This window comes from Coenobita brevimanus, chromosome 64, assembly GCF_032717465.1.
Source record: "Coenobita brevimanus isolate Jiangsu-jjx chromosome 64, ASM3271746v2, whole genome shotgun sequence".
NCBI lineage: Eukaryota > Metazoa > Arthropoda > Malacostraca > Decapoda > Coenobitidae > Coenobita > Coenobita brevimanus.
Window position 1 is genome coordinate 14,061,582 of NC_137017.1, and position 21,709 is coordinate 14,083,290.

The window sequence follows — 21,709 nt, forward strand, 5'->3', positions numbered from 1 at the left end:
AGAATGGCCGCATTAGGTGCGTGTTTCTGCCACCTAATACGACTGCTCTCATCCAACCAATGGACCAAGGAGTGATCGTGGCAATGAAGAGGCTGTACCGAAGGAAGTTCCTGGACGAGGTGATGCTTGTTCTCGAGGACGAGGACGAGTGCAGGGAGGGATGGGACACGCAAGGCCAGCAGACTTTGGAAAACCTTCGCCGCTACAACATCAAGTCTGCAATCTACAACTGGGCCAGTGCATGGAAAGAAATCCCTGCCAAGACTCTAGAAAATGGTTGGTCTCGTCTGCTTCTCGGAACGGATGTGGTGTACAATTTCCTAGGTTTTGACGTGGATGACTTCCATGCACGTCTCCATACGCATGGCGACGATGTTGATGTGGACGATGTGCGTGAGTGGTTGGATGACGACGAGGGCGATCCTGGGTATCAGATCTTGTCTGATATCGAGATCGCATCTTCAGTTGCAGGTATCAGTACCCAGCTTGAAGATTCCGACGAGGACGGCGACAATGATGCGGACTCCTCTCAGCATGACACAACTCCAGCCATCCCCAAGCTGAGCGCACTCCGGGAACACCTAGAGTCCGTTCTCGACTACCTGGAACACTCGGACTGCGACAGGGTGATGGGGTCCTTGGGACATGTGGAGGAAGTGTGTGCTTTCAGGCAGCGCATCATCAATCGTCAGAATCATCGTTCCTTGCGTCAATCAACCATTGACAGTTTTTTCAAGCCCGTGACCCCCGCTGTGCCCAGCCCTGGCTCCACTCCGTTGCCTCCCCAAGACAGGCCCTCATGCTCTGAGCCACAGCCCAGCACATCAGCCACGGTGGAGTCACCGCTCGACGTGAGTTTGCGTCTGTCTTCAGAGTCGTCTGCTGTGGGTAAGCCATCACCACGACCCAGCGACGCACCCCTAGGTCACCTGCCAGTGATACTCTCGGACTCTGACAGTGAATAGATGCCAAGAACTTCTCCAATACACCACACAGGAATTTACAGTGTTGTGCAGTGAAAAAAACAGTGCATTGTGTTAAGGATTTACAGTTGTGTGTGAAAAGACAATTTTTGAACTAAATTTAACGTAAATAGACTTGTGAGTTTTTGCTTTAGAAAATGGTTAGAAAAGTGGGAAAAGTTAAAGTGCAGAGTTTATTAAGTTACAATGGAGCATAAGTTAGACAAGAGTGCACACTGTGAAGAGAATGGACTTCTGAGTGCGAATGACTAAGTTCAGTGCAAGACTTCATGAACAGTGTACTGCAAGTGCTTCAGGAAATCCTTCTTACTGTCAGAGTCCGAGAGGAGGCGGTTATTCATCGAGATGGCCATGGACTTGCTGTAAGTAGGCAGAATGTTTCATACTGTACTCTACTGTATTTTCCATACTATACTTACCTCAAACACCTCATTTCACTCTTTTATGTCCCTTATTGGTGTGAATATGCTGTGTCTTAGGTGCTATGCATGTGCAGTAGGAAGGTGTTTTTCTGAGTTAGGCTAGCTTTGGGTCCATAACTACCAGTCCAGCAGCCAGGGACTTGTAAGTACCCAGAATGTTTAATATTGTACGAACCTACCTCAAAAACCTCATTTTATGCTTCTTTTGAATTTACTTCAGTCTTTTATGTGCCTTAGTGTTGTGATTTGGGTCTTAAATAGGTGCTATGCATGTCCAGAGGGAGTTGTATAGGTGTTTCTCTGAGTTAGGGTCCATAAGTATAAGTCCATAAGCTGGGGCCCAATATCCGGACAGGACCACTATCCGGACCCGCCTATGGCTCTATTACGTCGTATATTGGAGGGATTACTGTATTTTTATTACAAGAACAGATTATACGGCATATTTCAAGGGGAAATAAACAGCGAAAATTAGCGAACGAGTGCACATGAGGTGTTGTCAGGTGATAATTATCCAATTCCAGGTGTATGGCACTCTCATTTATCTTATTTCTTTTTTGTATATATTATTTGGTATAAGAATAGGGCATAGGGCTTATTTCAATGGATGAAATCAGTGGAAAATTCCAGGGAAGATTTACTTAGCGTAGCACAGCCGGGCAGGCGAGAGGGGAGGTAATGGAGGGGAGGTAGGGAGGGGAGTCAAGAATGGGGAGAAATGGCTAAATTGTCAACAATGGATGGGAGTACAGATGGGATTAGGAGTGCTGACTAGTGTTGGACATTGGCAGTACTGATAGATGATACAAGCCACGACTTGAAAGCCCGGGCGAATTCAAAATAACACAGAATCACAAAAGTGACGCCCCGCGGTATGATCCCTTGCTCCCAAGCGTCACAAAAGTGACGCCCCGCGGTAAAGGGGTTAAAGCACTGCCTGCTTCGCTCGTCCACTCTCGCTGTGTCTGTCGTCAAACATACTAGCTCTCCGTACCTCCCGCCACTTTGCTTTCCTCCATCGTCATGTGCTGTACTGCCACCACCACTGCCATGCCAAAACATCCAGCTTCAACCTCTGACCAGCTTGCCACCAAGAGGCCCCACAAGGCCACCACTCTGGCTGTGAAGTTGGATGTGATTCGGCACCATGAGGCAGGAGAGGGGCCCTCCAAGATTGGGAAAGCCCTTGGTTTTCCCCGCTCCACTGTCTGTACCATCGTAAAGGAGAAGGCTAAGTACCCAGCTGCCAGAACATCTACCATCAACCCCAAGTCACTTCAAGTCACCAGGATGTGAGACCCCTGGGTAGAGAAGATGGAGTCCTTCCTTGCTGCCTGGATCAAAGATAAGAACCAGAAGAAGCAGCCCATCAGCCAGAAGGTGACCCAAGAGGAGGCCAGGCACCTCTGGTCGTCTTTAGGGGCTGAAGCTGGGCCCTCGCCGTCTGCGAGCAACTTCAAGGCCAACCGGGGTTGTTTTGATCGTTTCAGGAAAAGGGTCTGTCTTCATAATGTGCGAATGCAAGGAGAATCTGCCAGTGCAGATGCTGATGTGGATGCAGCATTCCCCGAGGAGTTCAAGAACCTTGTCAAGGAAGATAGCTATACCCCAATGAGACAGGTCTCCACAGGTAGAAAATGCCTTCCCGGTGAGTGGTTTTATGTTTATTGTTAAGATTATAATGTAAGGTAAAAAGTGGTGAATGTGGACTCTGTAGCTATGCACTTGGTGATTTCTGTAGTAATTTCCCTAGAAGGTGCTATACTGTATTTATCCAAAATATACAGTCCATGTGGAATAAAAGGCATGCTATTAACGGCATACAGCTGAAAATATGGAAAAAACTTCTTACATATGGGACACACAGCAAAGTCAGCAGGAAAATATTTCATTGACAAATCATGTCTCAGTGTTATTCGGTGTTGTAATATTTATGCTCCTAAATAGAATTACAGCACTTTTGCATTGTGTTTGGTTTAGTTTATTGTTCAATTGTTTTCTGATATGTAAACACTGGATGTGAAAAGCCTTCAAAGTCATTGGTGTCATGTTTAGTTCTGTGTGTGCGTGAGCAAAAAAAGTGGCGAATGTTGACTCGATAGCCAGTGAAAACATATGCACATGGTGAATTCCGTGGTGATTTCCTCAGAAGGTGCTATATTTAACCAAATGAATCGTCCACATGGAATAAAATGCATGTCAGCCATGGCAAAAAGCTAATAAAATGGAAAAAGCTTCCTTCTTTGGCTAAACATAGCAAAGTCAACAGGGAAATATTCCAGTGACAATCATGTCTCAGTGGTATTCAGTGACAAAGTATATAAGCACGTAAACAGTATTACTTTTGAGGTGTGTTTGGTTTAATGTATTCTGTTGCTTTGTGATATATAAACACTGAATCTGAAAAGCCTTCGAGGTCATTGTTTTCATGTTTAGCTCTGTGTGCATTCAAGTGAAAAGATGGTGAAAGACGACTCGATAGCCAGTGAAAATATATGCACGTGGTGAATTCCGTGGTGATTTCCCCAGAAGGTGTTATGGTATATTTAACTAGAATGAATTATCCACATCGAATAAAATGCATGTTAGTCATAGAAGGAAGATAAGAAAATGGCAAAAGCTTCCTCCTAACGCTAAACATACCCTAACGAAGTCAACAGGGAAATAGTGTCGTAATATTTAGTCCATTGAGCATCAATATTATTATCTGTCCCTGCCCCCGAGGGGTTCAGGAATGGGTATTGCTTTCACTTGGTTTCTTTGTTTGTTCGTTTATGTTTGTTTGTCTGTCTGCCAGTCTGTTAATAACTTCATGCAAAAACAACTGGTGAGATTTTGACTAAAATGATGGTCTATGACCTTCTGAGCACCTGATTAAATTTTGGGCCAAATTGTGCCAAGGCCCACGCTGTAACCTCAAAAATGTACAAAAATACGGAGACGGGTAAAAAGCCTTTTTTTGCCATAACTCCTTTTAACTTCGTCATATCAACATGGAACCAAAACTTAAAGGTGCATTTTTCAAATCTGCATCCTAGATCATGCCTCTTTACATCAGAGGGTCGCCCCCCAGCTAGCGGTAGGGGGGTCAATGTCAGGTGGGTTGGGCCAAAAATTTCAAATGGGCATAAAATAGTCAATTTTCATCCGATTTACTCCAAATTTGATATGTTACATCTTTGACAAGATATCCTGTTGTGTTTGTATGTCAGCACTAAAATGACTGCCAACGACAGGTTTGCTGTGTCTTGGCACTGCTTCTTGTTCTGAGTTGTGTTAAGGAAACTCGGTCAGAATAAGTTGGAAACAGTGCTGCAGTAACTTTATTTTAGGCTGATTGAATGTTCTTACCTGACCTGTTTATTTATGATCGGGGTGAATGCCCATACCCTGTCTGTATTGTTTTTCTTTACTTCATTATTCGGTTCATTTTCAAAGCTAGCCATGCATACGATAGTAGAGAAAATCACACGTAACTGATTTCAAGGGATAATTGACCATCTATTTTTACTTCTTTTGCAAGGACCTACTTATCTTGTGAGAAGACTGCCCTGGGGTTTAAGGCTGCTGAGGATAGGCTTACATTGACACTGGGAGGTAATGCAGAGGGTGACTTGAAGCTTAAACTCTTGTTGGTTTATTCATCTGAGAACCCTATGGCACCGAAAAACAACCGCAAATCATCACTTTCTATGGTCTGGAAATCAAACAAACATGCACGGGTCACCTCTACCAAAACTTACAACTACATCTGTCGTTACCATTCTCCTCTCATCTCTCATTACATGGCAACTAATAACCTGGCGAACAAAGTTCTCCTAGTCCTTGACAGTGCACCTTGTCACCTTCACAAAATGTCTGGCTGGTGCGACAATACTGAAGTGGTATCCTTACCACCAAACACCACATCACTGTTGCAGCCTTGCGACCAGAGCCTCACAGCCACCATCAAGGCTTATTACACCAGATGAGCCATGAAGGACCTGCTGACTGCCATGGAAGAGGAGAACATGGACGTCAGGGAATACTTGATGGCATTTTCAATTAAGAAATGCCTTGACAATATTGCTGCTGCCTGGGCGGAAATATCTCCCAGAACCCTCAACGCTGTTTGGCACGATTTTCAGGGATTTCAGTGGCTAACTGTTCCTCACTCTGTCGCGAAATTGCCAAACTTGGCAATGAGGCAAAACTCATACAGGATAAACAGATGGGGGATGATGACTTCGCAGAGCACCTAGTCTCACGACAAGATGATGATGATGATGACGGAGGAACTCTTGGAACTTGAGAAACAGAAGAAGGATGATGATGATGAGCCCCAGTCTCCTGACACTATGCCTAGCCTCACCCTTAATGGGCTTGAGTCTATCACAAAAAGTGTCAACAAGGCTAGTGACATCATTTTCAAGCTTGACCCGGATGCTGAGAGAAGCCTGACAGTGCGGAATGGGCTCCTGAGCACAACCTCTTGTTAAATTGCCAAAAGAAGTCTATCTCTGAGCAGACGAAGGTGTCTGACTTTTTCAGGCCCCGTCCCTCGGCCTCCTCTCCTCCACAGTCAAGACTCTCAAGCTAGGCAGCCTGAACCACCACAAACACAGTCAGAGGATACCCTTGCACGGTTGCAGATGCTAGGCGCTCCTACCTCACCCCACATGAACCCACCCACTTAGCCGCTCCACCTGCGGTGATGACCACCGCCGGACTCATTGCCACACCTGAGATGGTAACCACTGCCTGACTCACTGCCACACCCAGGATGACGAAAGCTGCCATACCCCAGGTGATGATCACAGCCCTTATCATCCACCCAGCAGCTGAATCTGCCATCTGGTCCACCTCTCCAGGCAGCAACTGAGTCAGACCAACACTCCCAGGAAACTGCTGAGCCAGGCCAACACTCCCAGGCAACAGCTGAGTCAGTTCCACACTCCCTGGCAACAACCTAGTAGGAAAATGTTCTTTTTGTGCAAACTCTTCATTTGTTATCAATAAATTGCCATAACATCATTGTATGTGATGTCTCATGTCCCATTTCTTTAGTAAGAGTATTGTTCATGAGGATAATAACATTGCCTATGGTGTTTCTGTGTCAGTCTCAACTGACTAAGGTACATGCGAGATTGGGTTTCGGCCTGGAATGCATCACTGGATTTTCTTCAATATCTTATGGGAAAATTGCTTCAATATCCAACATACTTGCTGACTGAACACCCACTGGTACACAATACTGCCAGATATAAGGGTAGGCCTGTATCCGGACGGAGCCACTACCCAGACATGCCTTTGGCTCTAAAACATTGGATAATCGAGGGACTACTGTACTTCATATTCATTTGCAGTTCTGGAATGGCTTTTCAAAATATAGGAGTTAGACATAATCTTTATTTAACCCCCCATAACTAGAGTTTTTTTTCTATGTTAAATAAAACTATCTGGTGGATGAAAATACTCTTCCCCATCAATTCAGTAAATGTGTTGTACAGTACTTCAGTTCTTACCTTTTTTTTCTTTTTTTTTTAAATCAAGATGAAAATCAGCATTCTTATTTACAACCCCTGTGAACTATAACATGATAATTTTGAAATTCACTACAGTACCTCACTTCCATAAAGTCCTGCGAGTCAGCCTTGCGTCTGACAAGGAACTGTCCCTGTGTGCCAGTCTTAGTTTTCTTCTCCCTCAGCAGGACACAATCTGCCTCTAAGGTGTCAGCCAGGGACCTCAGGGTGGCAACAGATGCCTCATATTCATCCTCACTCAGGCCACTCACGGAGTCATCTTCATGAAACAAATTCATGTTAATACCTCTCTGGACACCTAATAGGACCAGAAGGGCAATACAAGAAGCATAGTGGAACTAACCTGTGACCACCGAAAAATAATCATCTGTACAGTATGTTTATAATGTACAGTATAATGTAACACTAATCAGTCAATAAGCCATGAAACTTTACCTCATGACTGTATTTTAACCTTACCTCTTTCCACAATATTCTCTGGCTCCTATAACTCATCCAGATGAGAATAAGTAACAGAATAGGGATATCCCTATCCCTCTCCTATCATTCAACCAGTCTCATCTTACTAAGTGCATGGCTTCACTTGGAATAATGATGCATAAAGAACAGGCAGTCTTCACTAGAAGTAAGAATGAGTTCTAAAACATCAAAACTTTTTAAATACCTGTATGGGAAAATAGAAAATCAACTTCATAGGTACTTGTGCAATTTTAAAGGGCACTTTAAATTTGATATACTGAGAACTTTATATACATACATACATGGAGATACAGGTTGATGAATGAGGATATAAAGGAGCATTGTGGTGTGGATGTGGATGTGATAGGAAGTGTTATGAGGAACATACTGAGGTGGTTTGGCCATGTGGAGAGGATGGAGGGTGAAAGACTGACGAAGAGAGTGTATGTGAATGAGGTGGAGGAGGGAAGAGGGAGGGGGAGGCCGAGGATGAGATGGAGGGATGGGGTGGAGAGGTATATGAGAGAGGGGGGTGTGAGTTGGAAGCAGGGCAGTGAAATGGCGGGGGACAGTGCGACTTGGAGGCGATTTGTTTGTGGCCACCCCAAACAGGATTAAGGCATCTGGCAATAGATAGATAGATAGATATACTGTGCATATATATATATATATATATATATATATATATATATATATATACAAGTGAGGTGAAGCGGGGAAGAGGGAGGGGGGGGGGGCCAAGGATGAGATCGGGGGATGGGGCAGAGAAGTATATGAGAGAGGGGGATGTGAGCTGGGAGCAGGACAGTGAAATGGCAGGGGACAGGGAGACATGGAGGTGATTTGTTTGTAGCCACCCCTTATGGGACTGAGGCATCTGGCAATATATACATATATATATATATATATATATATATATACATACAGTACCCTCGCGTTCAACACGCGTTGGTCCAGCACGGAGAGCAATTAATTAGTATTATTTAATACGATTTAATTACTGCAACACGAGTGTGTTAGAATAACACGCACAGAGCTCGGAGAAGTGGGCGAAATCCGCAGAGTTCACTCTAGCACGATCACCCCCGGTCCAACACGGTCATACTGGACATTCCCATGATGATGATAGCCAATGAAAACTTCTGATCAAGTAGCCTTCCCCGCCCGCTATCGTGACGTGACTGTGATGCCGCCCAATTAAAAACGCTTCTGGTGTCACGTGATGTTTTGTTTACATTTCTCCCGCCACAGAGCCACTCAGTCGCATAATTGCATTGGAAGGTGCTTTTTTCTTGCTGCATTTTCTGCCCTTGTTACTGCATTTTACCCTGCTCTTGATGTCTAGGAGGCCTTCTGAGAACCCCAAGAAGCGTCGGCACCTCCCTCAGGCCACCAAGCTAGAAAGCATCGAGAGGAAGAAGAAAGGGGAGAGGAAAGTTGACATTGCCATGGCCTACGACATGAATGAAGCCAACGTGATCATAAAAAAAAACTTAAGACAAGATCCTGGCAGCCGAAGGCTATCACACGGCACTTCATGTTTGCCGAGGATACGATGGTAAATCGGAACGGTAACGCGGTAAAATTGCCGACGATACCACGGGCATTTGGAATTCATCTGGATGGATTCCTGCCAAGCATACGACGGGGAAAACAGTGTGACCAAAACCCAGGTGACTCGACAGAGAATGTATCGTACTACAGCATTGAACATTTAGCCTGGCACTGAATACATATTACTATTTTAGAATAAATATCAATTGTTTTGAAACCCTTCTCATCGGCGTGCGAACCAGTTTATAAACAAAGTTGCTTCTCCTTATTCTCTACCGAGTCAGCGACAGCGATCACTTTCCACAGTCACGAGACGGGGCTCTGGCAACAGTGTGAGAAGCATGCAACTTTGCCGAGGATTACAGGGCTAGGACAGGCAGAAGCAGGACCTTCCATGGCTCTGGACAAAGATAGTGATTCTGAGTGTGATTTCGAAGAATTTATGAGGGAGGTTTGATTTCGAAAGATTTATGAGGGAGGTTGAGGAGGAGCAACAGCCATTACCCACTAGTGACGCCAGCAGCCATCCTCCGGGGACCCAGTAGGACTAACGACAGCCTTGGATACCACCTTCCATTCCCAGCAAGCCCACCAACACTATCCTAAAAGGTTAGTTATCATTCATAGCACAGTACCATTTATTATCATTACAACAGTACCAATATATGTATAGGTATATGGTAGGTATTTAGGGTGACTTTTCCGAGGGTTGCTGACATAATTCATTTTTCCCCATGAACTCTATTGTTAGTCCAACATGTTTTTGGTCCAACACGTGACCCATGCATGACAATATTACCGTGCTGGATGCGAGGGTACTGTATATATATATATATATATCATCATCATCATCATTGCCAGACGCCATGTATCCTATACAGGGTGGCCAATGGCTTAGAGTTAATTGTTTTACAGGGAGGGGCACTAATCCTCCACCAACCCCACTTGACACGTAGGGATGCCAACAGCATCTGGTGTTCCCAGGCGGTCACCCATCCAAGTACTAACCAGACCCAACGTTGCTTAACTACACTGATCGGACGGGTAGCGGTGTACTCAACGTGGTATAGCCGTATATATATATATATATATATATATCTATATATATATGTACATAAATATATATATATATATATATATACACAGTAGGTTCGCACAGTGCGCGTCATCGCAGTGCACGATTCGCATTGTGCGCGAGTAACCAAAAATCATAACCAAAAACCCTTCAATGCGCGAGTTTACCACACAGAACGCGAGGCAGAGGCAAGGAGTGGCTCAAAAATGCCATTTTCTACTAGTGCGCGACCACCCCTCATACAGCGCGTCACGTGTCGTCATGTTGATGCGCAGAAATTCCCGGGCATTCTACTGCGCAGCTTGGGGTACAAGGGAGTTGGCGCACCATAACAGTCCTGGCTCGTGCACTGTGCAGATCCACTCTTTACAGCTAACCTGTCATGTGCAACGTTTGGTGTTTTTTGTGCTGCCTGTGCTTGGCCGTGCCATGGCTCCAACCCCAAGAGTTAAGAAACTTCTGACGCACGCCACCAAGTTAAAGATCATTAAGATGATGGAGGAGGGTAAAGGAAACACACCTATCTGGAGAACCCTGGGACTGGCTGAATTTACAGTGAGAACTGTGTGGAAGAACCGTGAAGCCATAAAGGCTGTAGTAATGACGTACGGTGCCTCTGACCTTGACGGCCGTTCGCGGGTGGGAAATCGTGCTATGATACTATTGGAGCGCTATCTTGCCACCTTCATAAAGCAGAAAGAAAAGGAAGGTGTTCCACTGAATGGAAGATTTATTCGGAACCAAGCCCATCTCTTTTACAAGGCAGCATCTCGCAGGTTAAAAGTGGAAAAACCTTTCAGGGCATTGGTTGGATGGCTGGACCGTTTTCTCAAGCGCAAGGAACTCCGTTACGTGAAAGTGTCTGGTGAACGTGCCTCTGCCGATGAGCTGGCCGCGAGAGACTATCCTGCGATATTTAGAGCGATTATTGAAGAGGACAGTACACCAAGGACCAGATCTACAACATCGATGAAACGTCGTTATATTACAAGGCCATGCCAAAATCAACTTACATCGCTAAAAGACAGAAACAAGCCCCTGGTTGCAAGCTCCAGAAGTGTAAGATGACGGTAATGTTCACTGTAAACCTGTCTGGGAGCCACAAGATGAGGCCAGTTGTTGTACACACAGCTTCACACCCAAGGTGCTACAAAAACCTCATGAACATGGATGCAAGTGGCGTGTATTGGTACAAGGCCGCAAATGGTTGGATGACCGAGAACATTATGGCAGACTGGTTAACGAGGCGGTGTGTCCCTGATGCCAGGGCCAAGTGTCGGGAACTGGGCATTCAATTTAAGATGCTCCTTGTGCTTGATAATGCACCAAGTCACCCTCCATACCTTGAAGATCTTCATAAGGATTGTCGTGTTGTGTTTCTGCCGCCCCGCACGACGTCACTAGTGCAGCCACTGGATCAAGAACTAATCGCCACAGTGAAGCATTTCTACCATAAGCAAGTGTATGACTACCTACGCAGGAAGACCAACACACAAGAGGAGCTTCATGCCCTACAAGAAGATCACAACGAAGACCTTGATGAGCAATCTGCTCCCGTTCCATCTCCACCAGCACCTGTATCCCGACCTGCCACAGATGCTATGACTGTTGAGGCATTTTGGCGTAACGTTACCGTGAAGGACGCAGTTGAATTTCTCCTACAAGCCTGGCACCAGATTACATCTGCAACGGTGAACCATGCATGGCGAATGCTCGTGCCTCACTTATGCATCATCCAGGAGACGGCCATTCAACCAATGGCCGAGGCTGAGGCAGCAACATTGACAGCAGCACAACTGTACCAGGTTTCGAGGACGTTATATTGGCAGACATACAAGAAGTGCACACTGCTACTGAGGAACAGCCTCCTGAGGAAGTGTTGCAACGGATAGACGAGGATGACGCAGAGCCCGAAGCCAGACAGAGTCAAGTTGAGCAGCCTAGCGTGATGGAAGGCAGGACTGAGCTGTGTATGTCAAACATTAGCAAGATCCTTGCTGCCGTGGATAAGCTCAAGGAAGAGGTGAAAGAACAGGAAGTGAGCAACCTAAGAACGGAGGAATTTCTGGTTGGTATCGACAAACTCTTCCGTTTCTACACAGACAGGCACAAGGAAGAAATAAACAGGAGAAGACAGATGCTCATAACAAGCTACACACAGCAGACTCAAGTTGGTGAAATTGCGGAACCAGCGACATCGTCTGCTCCCGTTCCTGTTGAGGATGAAGAGGATACAATGTCAAAAGTGTCAGCAATGGACTTTGAAGGGTTCATGGCAGAAGTGAGTGACTTTGATGCTCCTGGGGAAGGTGATCAAGAGGAGTCTGTGGAGGGAAGTGTTGGTGCGGTGGGGAGTGCGGTGCTGTAAGTGATGCCGCACCTCAGAACCCCTGTTATTTAAGGTCATCAGGCCTGTTGTCTACTGTTATTTAGGTGACTACCCATATTTTTGTTATTGTAGCTATAGCTTTAGTAAAATGTCTGAAACATATGACCTTTATTATGTCTTTAAGGGCCAAAAAATGTCCAGGTATGAGGGAGTACTGCCCATATGTAATTATTCCCAAAAGACTATGTATTCCTAGTAGGCGAATTCCCAGTGCGCGAGGTCGTGGATCGCCCAATCTCTCGCGCACTGTGTGAGCCCACTGTTTATATATATATATATATATATATATATATATACAGTAACCCCTCCAATATCCGGATCAATAGAGCCATCGGTAGGTTCGGATATTGGTTTCGTCCGGATATTGGGCCCCAGCTTATGGACTTGTACTTATGGACCCTAACTCAGAGAAACACCTATACAATTCCCTCTGGACATGCATAGCACCTATTTAACACCCAAATCACACCAATAAGGCACATAAATGACTGAAATAAATGCAAGAGAAACATAAAATGTGGGTTTAGAAGTATGTTCATACATTAATAAACATTCTGGTACTTATGGACCCTAACCGAACCTAACTCTGAAAAACACATTCCTACTGCACATGCATGAGGTAAGTATAGTATGGAAAAAAGTACAGTATGACACATTCTAGTAAGTATAGTATGGAAAAAAGTACAATATGAAACATTCTGGTAAGTATAGTATGGAAAAAAGTACAATATGAAACATTCTGGCTACTTACAGCAAGTCCCTGGCCACCTCGATGAATAACCGCCTCCTCTCGGACTCTGACAGTAAGAACGATTTCCTGAAGCACTTGCAGTACACTTTTCCTGAAGTCTTGCACTGAACTTAGTCAATAACACACAGAAGTCCGTTCTCTTCACAGTGTTCACTTTAGTCCAAATAATGTTCCATTAAATTTTAGTGTTGCACATTAACTTTTCCCAAGTTTTTTTTATTTTCCAAAGCCAAAACAAAGAAGGTTAGTTACGTTAAATTTCTTTTCTACTGAGTCTTTTCTCTCATTTCGAAAACCTTAACACAACACACCGTTTTTTTCACTGCACAACACTCAAAATTCCCGTGTGGTCTAGTGGAGAAGTTCTTGCTGTTTATTCGCTGTCAGAGTCCGAGAGTATCACTGGCAGGCGACCAAGGGGTGCATCGGTGGGTCGTGGTGATGGCGTACCGATTACAGAAGACTCTGAAGATAGCGGCAAACTCACATCGAGCGGTGACTCCACTGTAGCTGATGTGCTGAGCTGTGGCTCGGGGCATGAGGGCCTGTCTTGGGGAGGCAACGGAGTGGAACCAGGGCTTGGCACAGCGGGGGTCACGGGCCTGAAAAAACTGTCAATCGTTGACTGATGCAAGGACCGACGATTCTGGCGATTGATGATGCGCTGCAGGAAAGCACGCACTTCCTCCACGAGTCCCAAGGGCCCCATCTCCCTGTCACAGTCTGGGTGTTCCAGGTAGTCTAGGACGAACTCTAGATGTTCCCGGAGTGCGCTCAGCTTGGGGATGGCTGGAGTACTGTCCTGCTGAGAGGAGTCCGCATCATCATCGCCTTTGTCGTCGGAATCTTCAAGTTCGGGACTGACACCAGCAACCGAAGACGCGATCTCGATATCAGACAACGTCTGATACCCAGGATCGCCCTCGTCGTCGTCCAAGCACTCTCGAACATCGTCCACACCAACATCGTCGCTGTGCATACGTAGCCGTGCATGGAAGTCATCCACGTCAAACCCTAGGAAATCGTACTCCACATCTGTTCCGAGAAGCAGACGAGACCAACCATTTTCAAGAGTTTTCACAGGGACTTCCTTCCATGCACTAGCCCAGTTGTACAGCGCAGACTTGATGTTGTAGCGGCGAAGGTTTTCCAAAGTCCGCTTGCCTCGAGTGTCACGTCCTTCCCTGCGCTCGTCCTCGTCCTCGAGAACAACCATCACCTCGTCCAGGAACTTCCGACGGTACAGGCGCTTTGTTGCCACGATCACTCCTTGGTCCATGGGTTGAATGAGAGCAGTCGTATTAGGTGGCAGAAACATGCACCTAATACGGCCATTCTCAGCAACCAAGTCCTTGTCGCACGGGTGGGCAGGTGCATTGTCGAGGAGAAGGAGAGCCTTTACCTGGTCGCGAGGAATTCCCAGTGTCTTCGTCTTGTACTGGATGACCTCCTTGACGAAGTGACGGTGAAACCAGTCTTTGAAAATCACAGCTGTGAACCATGCTTTCAAAGAATGGTACCATACGACAGGAAGGACATCCATCACCCCATGAAGGCACCGAGGCTGCTTTGCATAGCCAATAATAACAGGCTTAAGCCGGTGCATGCCGTTAGCATTGGCACAACACAAAGCAGATATCCGTTCCTTAGAAAGCTTGCGGCCAGGTACACGCTTCTCCGTCTCATCGGCTAGAGTGTTCGTTGGCACCGAGCGATAGAATAGGCCAGTTTCGTCAGCGTTATAGACTTGACAGAGAATGAGGCCCTCCCTGTCGATCAAGCCTTTCACCTTGTGCCGAAACTTGTCCACTCCATCCTCGTTAGCGTCCAATGCTTCGCCATGTGCTTTACGATTAGTAAGGCCATGTCGCAACTTGAACGCGAAGAGCCAACCCTTGGATGCCTTGAAGTCTAGGGCATCGTGAAGCCTTGCAAACTTCTCAGCAGCAGTCTTCAGCTCCGTTCCACGTACCATCACACCAGCTGCACGTTGCTGTCGATACCAAATCAACGTGGAGCGGTCGATTTCTGCATACTTGGGGGTAAACATAACCTTCCTCTCCACGTTGCGTTTGCTTCTCGACGAAAAGTCAGCCGTGTACTGCATGAGCTTGTCTCGGGAACGCTTGATATCGAACAAAGTCGACCGGGCCAGGTTGAACTTGCGGAGAATGCGTGAAGAAGACCAACCCGCATCAACTTTCTCCAATATCTCCCATTTCTTCTCCAGAGTCAACACCACTCTCTTCATTTTCTCAGGAGGCAGGGCCATCATCACACACACTAAGAGGAGGGCAGAGAGCAGCAGGAGGTCTTGCAGCAAGTACGGCACCACCACAAAAGCGAGCACGTGGGCAGCCATGGCGAAGAGCGTAGGTCCAGTCGCGGTGAGAGACAGGCGGGAAGTGGGGAGGATGCAGCGGCGCTCTATCGGACATCGGAGGAATGACAAACCAAAACAATGCTCTCACGCGGCCCGCGCGGCAAGTTCAAATTACGGATGGCAAAAAATCAATTTAAAAAAATTTTTTTTTTTGGATTTTCGGACCATTTTGGGAATGTTTGATCCCAGGACGATATGGTTCGGTTAGTGGGGATGTTCGGTTATTGGGCATCCAGATATTAGAGTGATTACTGTATATGCATATATATATATATATATATATATATATATATATATGTTTTGTGAAGAAAACAGCTTAGTTCCGCGAATGTAAAAGAAATTACATAATTTAAAGAAAAGAGAAGTAAATTTAGTTAATGCAGTAAGTAAGGAGTTCTGTGTTAATTAACTTTAGGCTTACATCATTTCGAACATATATATATATATATATATATATATTTATATATATATGTGTAATCCATCTAATAACCGAACATCCCTACTAACCGGACATAATCATCCAGTGATCCAATATTCCCCCCCCCCCCAAAAAAAAAAACGAATTTCTCCCGCCCTTAACTTGAACACGGCGCGCGGGGCGCGGGACAGCTTTGTTGTAGCGCGTCATTCCTCCGACGTCCGCTAGAGCGCCCATGCATCCTCCCCACTTTCCGCCTGTCTCTCGTCGTAAGTGCACGCTCATCGTCATGGCTGCCCACATGCTCGCTTTTGTGGTGATGCCTTACCTGCTGCAGGCACTTCTGCTGCTCTCATGCCTCTCCTTTGTGTGTGTGATGATGGCCCCGCCGCCTGAGAAGAGGAAGAGAGTGGTGTTGACTCTGGAGAAGAAACAGGAGATACTGGAGAAAGTAGATGCGGGGTGGTCTTCTTCCCGCATCCTCAACGAGTTCAACTTGGCCCGATCTACTTTGTTTGATATTAAGAGATCCAGAGACAAACTCATGCAGTACACGCATGACTTCTCGTCGAGAAGCAAACATAACGTGAAGAGGAAGGTGATGTTTACTCCCAAGTTTGCTGAAGTCAACCACTCCACGTTGATTTGGTATCAACAGCAACGTGCTGCTGGTGTGATGGTACGTGGTACGGAGCTGAACGCTGCTGCTGAGAAGTTCGCCAGGTTTCACGACACCCTAGACTTCCAAGGCATCCGAGGGTTGGCTCTTTGTGTTCAAGTTACGGCATGGCCTTACCAACTGTAAAGCTCATGGCGAAGCTTTGGACGCTAACGAGGATGGAGTTGACAAGTTTCGGCACAAGGTGAAGGGCTTGATCAACAGGGAGGGCCTCACTCTCGGTCAAGTCTACAACGCTGACAAAACTGGTTTATTCTATCTCTCTTTGCCAACGAACACTCTAGCCGAGGAGACGGAGAAGCGTGTACCTGGCCGCAAGCTCTCCAAGGAACGGATATCTGCTTTGTGTTGTGCCAATGCTAACGGCATGCACCGGCTTAAGCCCGTTATTGTTGGCCGTGCAAAGCAGCCTCGGTGTCTTCGTGGGGTGATGGATGTCCTTCCTGTCGTCTGGTACCATTCTTTGAAGGCATGGTTTACAGCCCAGATCTTCAAAGACTGGTTCCACTGCCACTTCGTCAAGGAGGTCATACATTACCAGACAGAGACACTGGGAATCCTATGCGACCAGGTAAAGGCCCTCCTTCTCCTCGACAATGCACCTGCCCACCCGTGCAACAAGGACTTGGTGGCTGAGAATGGCCAGATTAGGTGCATGTTTCTGCCACCTAATACGACTGCTCTCATCCAACCAATGGACCAAGGAGTGATCGTGGCAACAAAGCGCCTATACCGAAGGAAGTTCCTGGACGTGGTGATGGTTGTTCTCGAGGACAAGGACGAGCACAGGGAGGGACGGGACACGCAAGGCCAGCGGACTTTGGAAAACCTTCGCCGCTACAACATCAAGTCTACAATCTACAACTGGGCCAGTGCATGGAAGGAAGCCCCTGTCAAGACTCTAGAAAATGGTTGGTCTCGTCTGCTTCTCGGAACGGATGTGAAGTACGATTTCCTAGGTTTTGACGTGGATGACTTCCATGCATGTCTCCATATGCCATGTTGATGTGGACGATGTGTGTGAATGGTTGGATGACGACGAGGGCGATCCTGGGTATCAGATCTTGTCTGATATCAAGATCACATCTTCAGTTGCAGGTACCAGTACCCAGCTTGAAGATTCCGACGAGGATGGCAACGATGATGCAGACTCCTCTCAGCATTACACAACTCCAGCCATCCCCAAGCTGAGCGCACTCCGGGAACACCTAGAGTTCGTTCTCGACTACCTGGAACACCCAGACTGCGACAGGGAGATGGGGCCCTTGGGACTTGTGGAGGAAGTGCGTGCTTTCAGGCAGCGCATCATCAATCGTCAGAATCGTTGTTCCTTGCATCAATCAACCACTGACAGTTTTTTCAGGCCCGTGACCCCCGCTGTGCCCAGTCTTGGCTCCACTCCGTTGTCTCCACAAGACAGGCCCTCATGCTCCCAGCCACAGCCCAGCACATCAGTCACGGTGGAGTCACCGCTCGACATGAGTTTGCGTCTGTCTTCAGAGTCATCTGCAGTGGGTACGCGACCACCACGACCCAGCGACGCACCCCTAGGTCACCTGCCAGTGATACTCTCGGACTCTGACAGCAAACAGACGCCAAGAACTTCTCCACAAGACCACAAGGGAATTTACAGAGTTGTGCAGTGAAAAAAACAGTGCATTGTGTTAAGGATTTACAGTTGTGAGTGAAAAGACAATTTTTGAACTAAATTTAACGTAAATAGACTTGTGTGTTTTTGCTTTAGAAAATGGTTAGAAGAGTGGAAAAAGTTAAACTGCAGAGTGCAACACTTAGTAAGTTACAATGGAGCATAATTTAAACAAGAGTGTGCACTGTGAAGAGAACGCACTTCTGAGAGCGAATGACTAAGTTCAATACAAGACTTCATGAACAGTGTACTGCAAGTGCTTCAGGAAATCCTTCTTACTGTCAGAGTTCGAGAGGAGGTGGTTATTCATCGAGATGGCCAAGGACTTGCTGTAAGTAGGCAGAATGTTTCATACTGTACTTTACTGTATTTTCCATACTATACTTACCTCAAACACCTCATTTCACTCTTTTATGTCCTTTATTGGTGTGAATATGCTGTGTCTTAGATGCTATGCATGTGCAGTAGGAAGGTGTTTTTCTGAGTTAGGCTAGCTTTGGGTCCATAACTACCAGTCCAGCAGCCAGGGACTTGTAAGTACCCAGAATGTTTAATATTGTATGAACCTACCTCAAAAACCTCATTTTATGCTTCTTTTGCATTTATTTCAGTCTTTTATGTGCCTTATTGTTGTGATTTGGGTCTTAAATAGGTGCTATGCATGTCCAGAGGGAGTTGTATAGGTGTTACTCTGAGTTAGTGTCCATAAGTACAAGTCCATAAGCTGGAGCCCAATATTCGGACAGGACCACTATCCGGACCTGCCTATGGCTCTATTACGTCGGATATTGGAGGGATTACTGTATATATACAGTGAATCGTTGTAAATCGCGGCAATTTGGGTCTGGACCACTGCCGTGATTTATGAATTCTGTGATTTATGAATAATAACTCTTATGTGAAAAATTAATTTGGGTCTGGACTTTGGCCAACTCGTCCCCACAGCACCCTACCTACACCTATCTACGCACCATCAAACACAATCATACAAATTTAGGAATATTCAGAGCATGTATTAAGGGATCTCACCTTAATCCTATGACGAAATTGCTTAAGTGAATCGAGTGGGGTGGTGTTGGGAAGAACTTAGAACCTCTCAGCACTTATTCTTCCCAAACTCTTTCACCAGCTTTGAAAACTTCCCTCCCCTCTCAACACGACAAATGAGCTCCAAACGTTGACTGTACGACAACTGCGGCAGCTTCTTGACTCCATATTGCTTACAGCGCTTCATTGGGAGGGCGGGAGAGGCCATGGCAGGTAGGAGGCAGGGAGAACTTGCACAAAAAAGGCAGGTAACTTTTGTACTCCACGGCGACGGTCTACAGTGTGCGGACTGGCGGGACAACAACAACAACAACATGGCAGCATCAGTATGCACACTTGCCACCAGGGATGCATGGTGATTGGTTGTTGGGTCACGATTTTCAATTTGAATGCCGCGATTTATGATTCTCCTCGGAAAAGGCCCACTTCGGTGCCTATGTCCGCGATTTTCGTGACTTAACAGTGATTTAAGGGTGCCTGCAGTCTGACAGCCACTTAGCAATGATTTATGAATCCATGATTTATGAACACGCAATGTACAAGGATTGACTATATATATACACACATATATATATATATATATACAGTACCCTCGCATCCAGCACGGTAATATTGTCATGCATGGGTCACGTGTTGGACCAAAAACGTGTTGGACTAACAATAGAGCTTATGGGAAAAAATGAATTATGTCAGCAACCCTCGGAAAAGTCACCCTAAATACCTACCATATACCTATACATATATTGGTACTATTGTAATTATAATAAATGGTACTGTGCTATGAATGATAACTAACCTTTTAGGATAGTGTTCGTGGGCTTGCTGGGAATGGAAGGTGGTATCCAAGGCTGTAGGTAGTCCTACTGGGTCCCCGGAGGATTGCTGCTGGTCACTAGCAAGTAATGGCTGTTGCTCCTCCTCAACCTCCCTCATAAATCCTTCGAAATCACACTCAGAATCACTATCTTCGTCCACAGCCATGGAAGGTCCTGTTTCTGCCTGTCCTAGCCCTGTAATCCTCGGCAAAGTGCATGCTTCTCACACTGTTGCCAGTGCCCCGTCTCGTGACTGTGGAAAGTGATCGCTGTCGCTGACTCGATAGAGAATAAGAAGAAGCAACTTTGTTTATAAACTGGTACGCACGCCGATGAGAAGGGTTTCAAAACGATTGATATTTATTCTAAAATATTAATATGTATTCAGTGTCAGGCTAAATGTTCAATGCTGTAGTACAATACATTCTCTGTCGAGTCGCCTGGGTTTTGGTCACACTGTTTTCCCCGTCGTATGCTCGGAAGGAATCCATCCTGATGAATTCCAAATGCCCGTGGTATCGTCAGCAATTTTATCACGTTACCGTTCCGATTTACTTTGAAAACCTTCGCCGCTACAACATCAAGTCTGCAATCTACAACTGGGCCAGTGCATGGAAGAAAATCCCTGTCAAGACTCTAGAAAATGGTTGGTCTCGTCTGCTTCTCGGAACGGATGTGGAGCACGATTTCCTAGGTTTTGACGTGGATGACTTCCACGCATGTCTACATGTGCATGGGGACGATGTTGATGTGGACGAAGTGCGTGAGTGGTTGGATGACGATGAGGGTGATCAGACCATGTCTGATATTGAGATCGCGTCTTCAGTTGAAGATGTCAGTACCCAGCTTGAAGATTCCGACGAGGACAGCGACGATGATGCGGACTCCTCTCACCATGATGCTACTCCAGCCATCCCCAAGCTGAGCGCACTCCGGGAACGCCTAGAGTTCGTTCTGGACTACCTGCAGCACCCGGACTGCAACAGGGAGATGGGGCCCTTGGGACTTGTGGAGGAAGTGCGCGCTTTCAGGCAGCACATCATTTATCGTCAAAATCGTCGTTCCTTGCGTTAAACAATCACTGACAGCTTTTTCAGGCCCGTGACCCCCGCTGTACCCAGCCCTGGCTCCACTCCATTGCCTCCCCAAGACAGGCCCTCATGCTCCGAGCCACAGCCCAGCAAATCAGGCACGGTGGAGTCACCACTCGATGTGAGTTTGCGCCTCGCTTCAGAGTCGTCTGCAGTGGGTATGCCATCAACACGACCCAGCGACGCACCCCTAGGTAACCTGCATGAGCTACTCTCAGACTCTGACAGTGATTGGACTCCTAGAACTTCTCCACTACACCACACAGAAATTTACAGTATAGTGAAGTGAAAAAAAAAAACAGTGCATATTGTTAAGGAATTTGAGTTCTGAGTGAAAAGACAAAGATTTAATGGGCTGTCAATGTAACGTAAATTAATACTAGAGTGTGTTATGTTTAGAAAATGGTTTTATGAGTGGAAAGACTTTAAGTGCAGAGTGCAACACTTATTTCATTAAGGTATAATGGAGA

At 46.2% G+C, this 21,709-nt stretch overlaps 1 protein-coding gene and 1 pseudogene across 1 annotated transcript in view; both read right to left on the reverse strand.

The window, feature by feature from the left end:
* GTPBP1 (GTP-binding protein 1) overlaps window positions 1-21,709 on the reverse strand; it is a 463,031-nt gene that overhangs the window by 310,381 nt on the left and 130,941 nt on the right. Inside the window, exon 4 of the mRNA XM_080276296.1 lies at window positions 7,009-7,189. Coding sequence (XP_080132422.1) covers window positions 7,009-7,189 — 181 coding nt within the window. The remainder of the gene's footprint in view (window positions 1-7,008; window positions 7,190-21,709) is intronic.
* Window positions 9,903-10,021, reverse strand: LOC145404796 (5S ribosomal RNA; annotated as a pseudogene).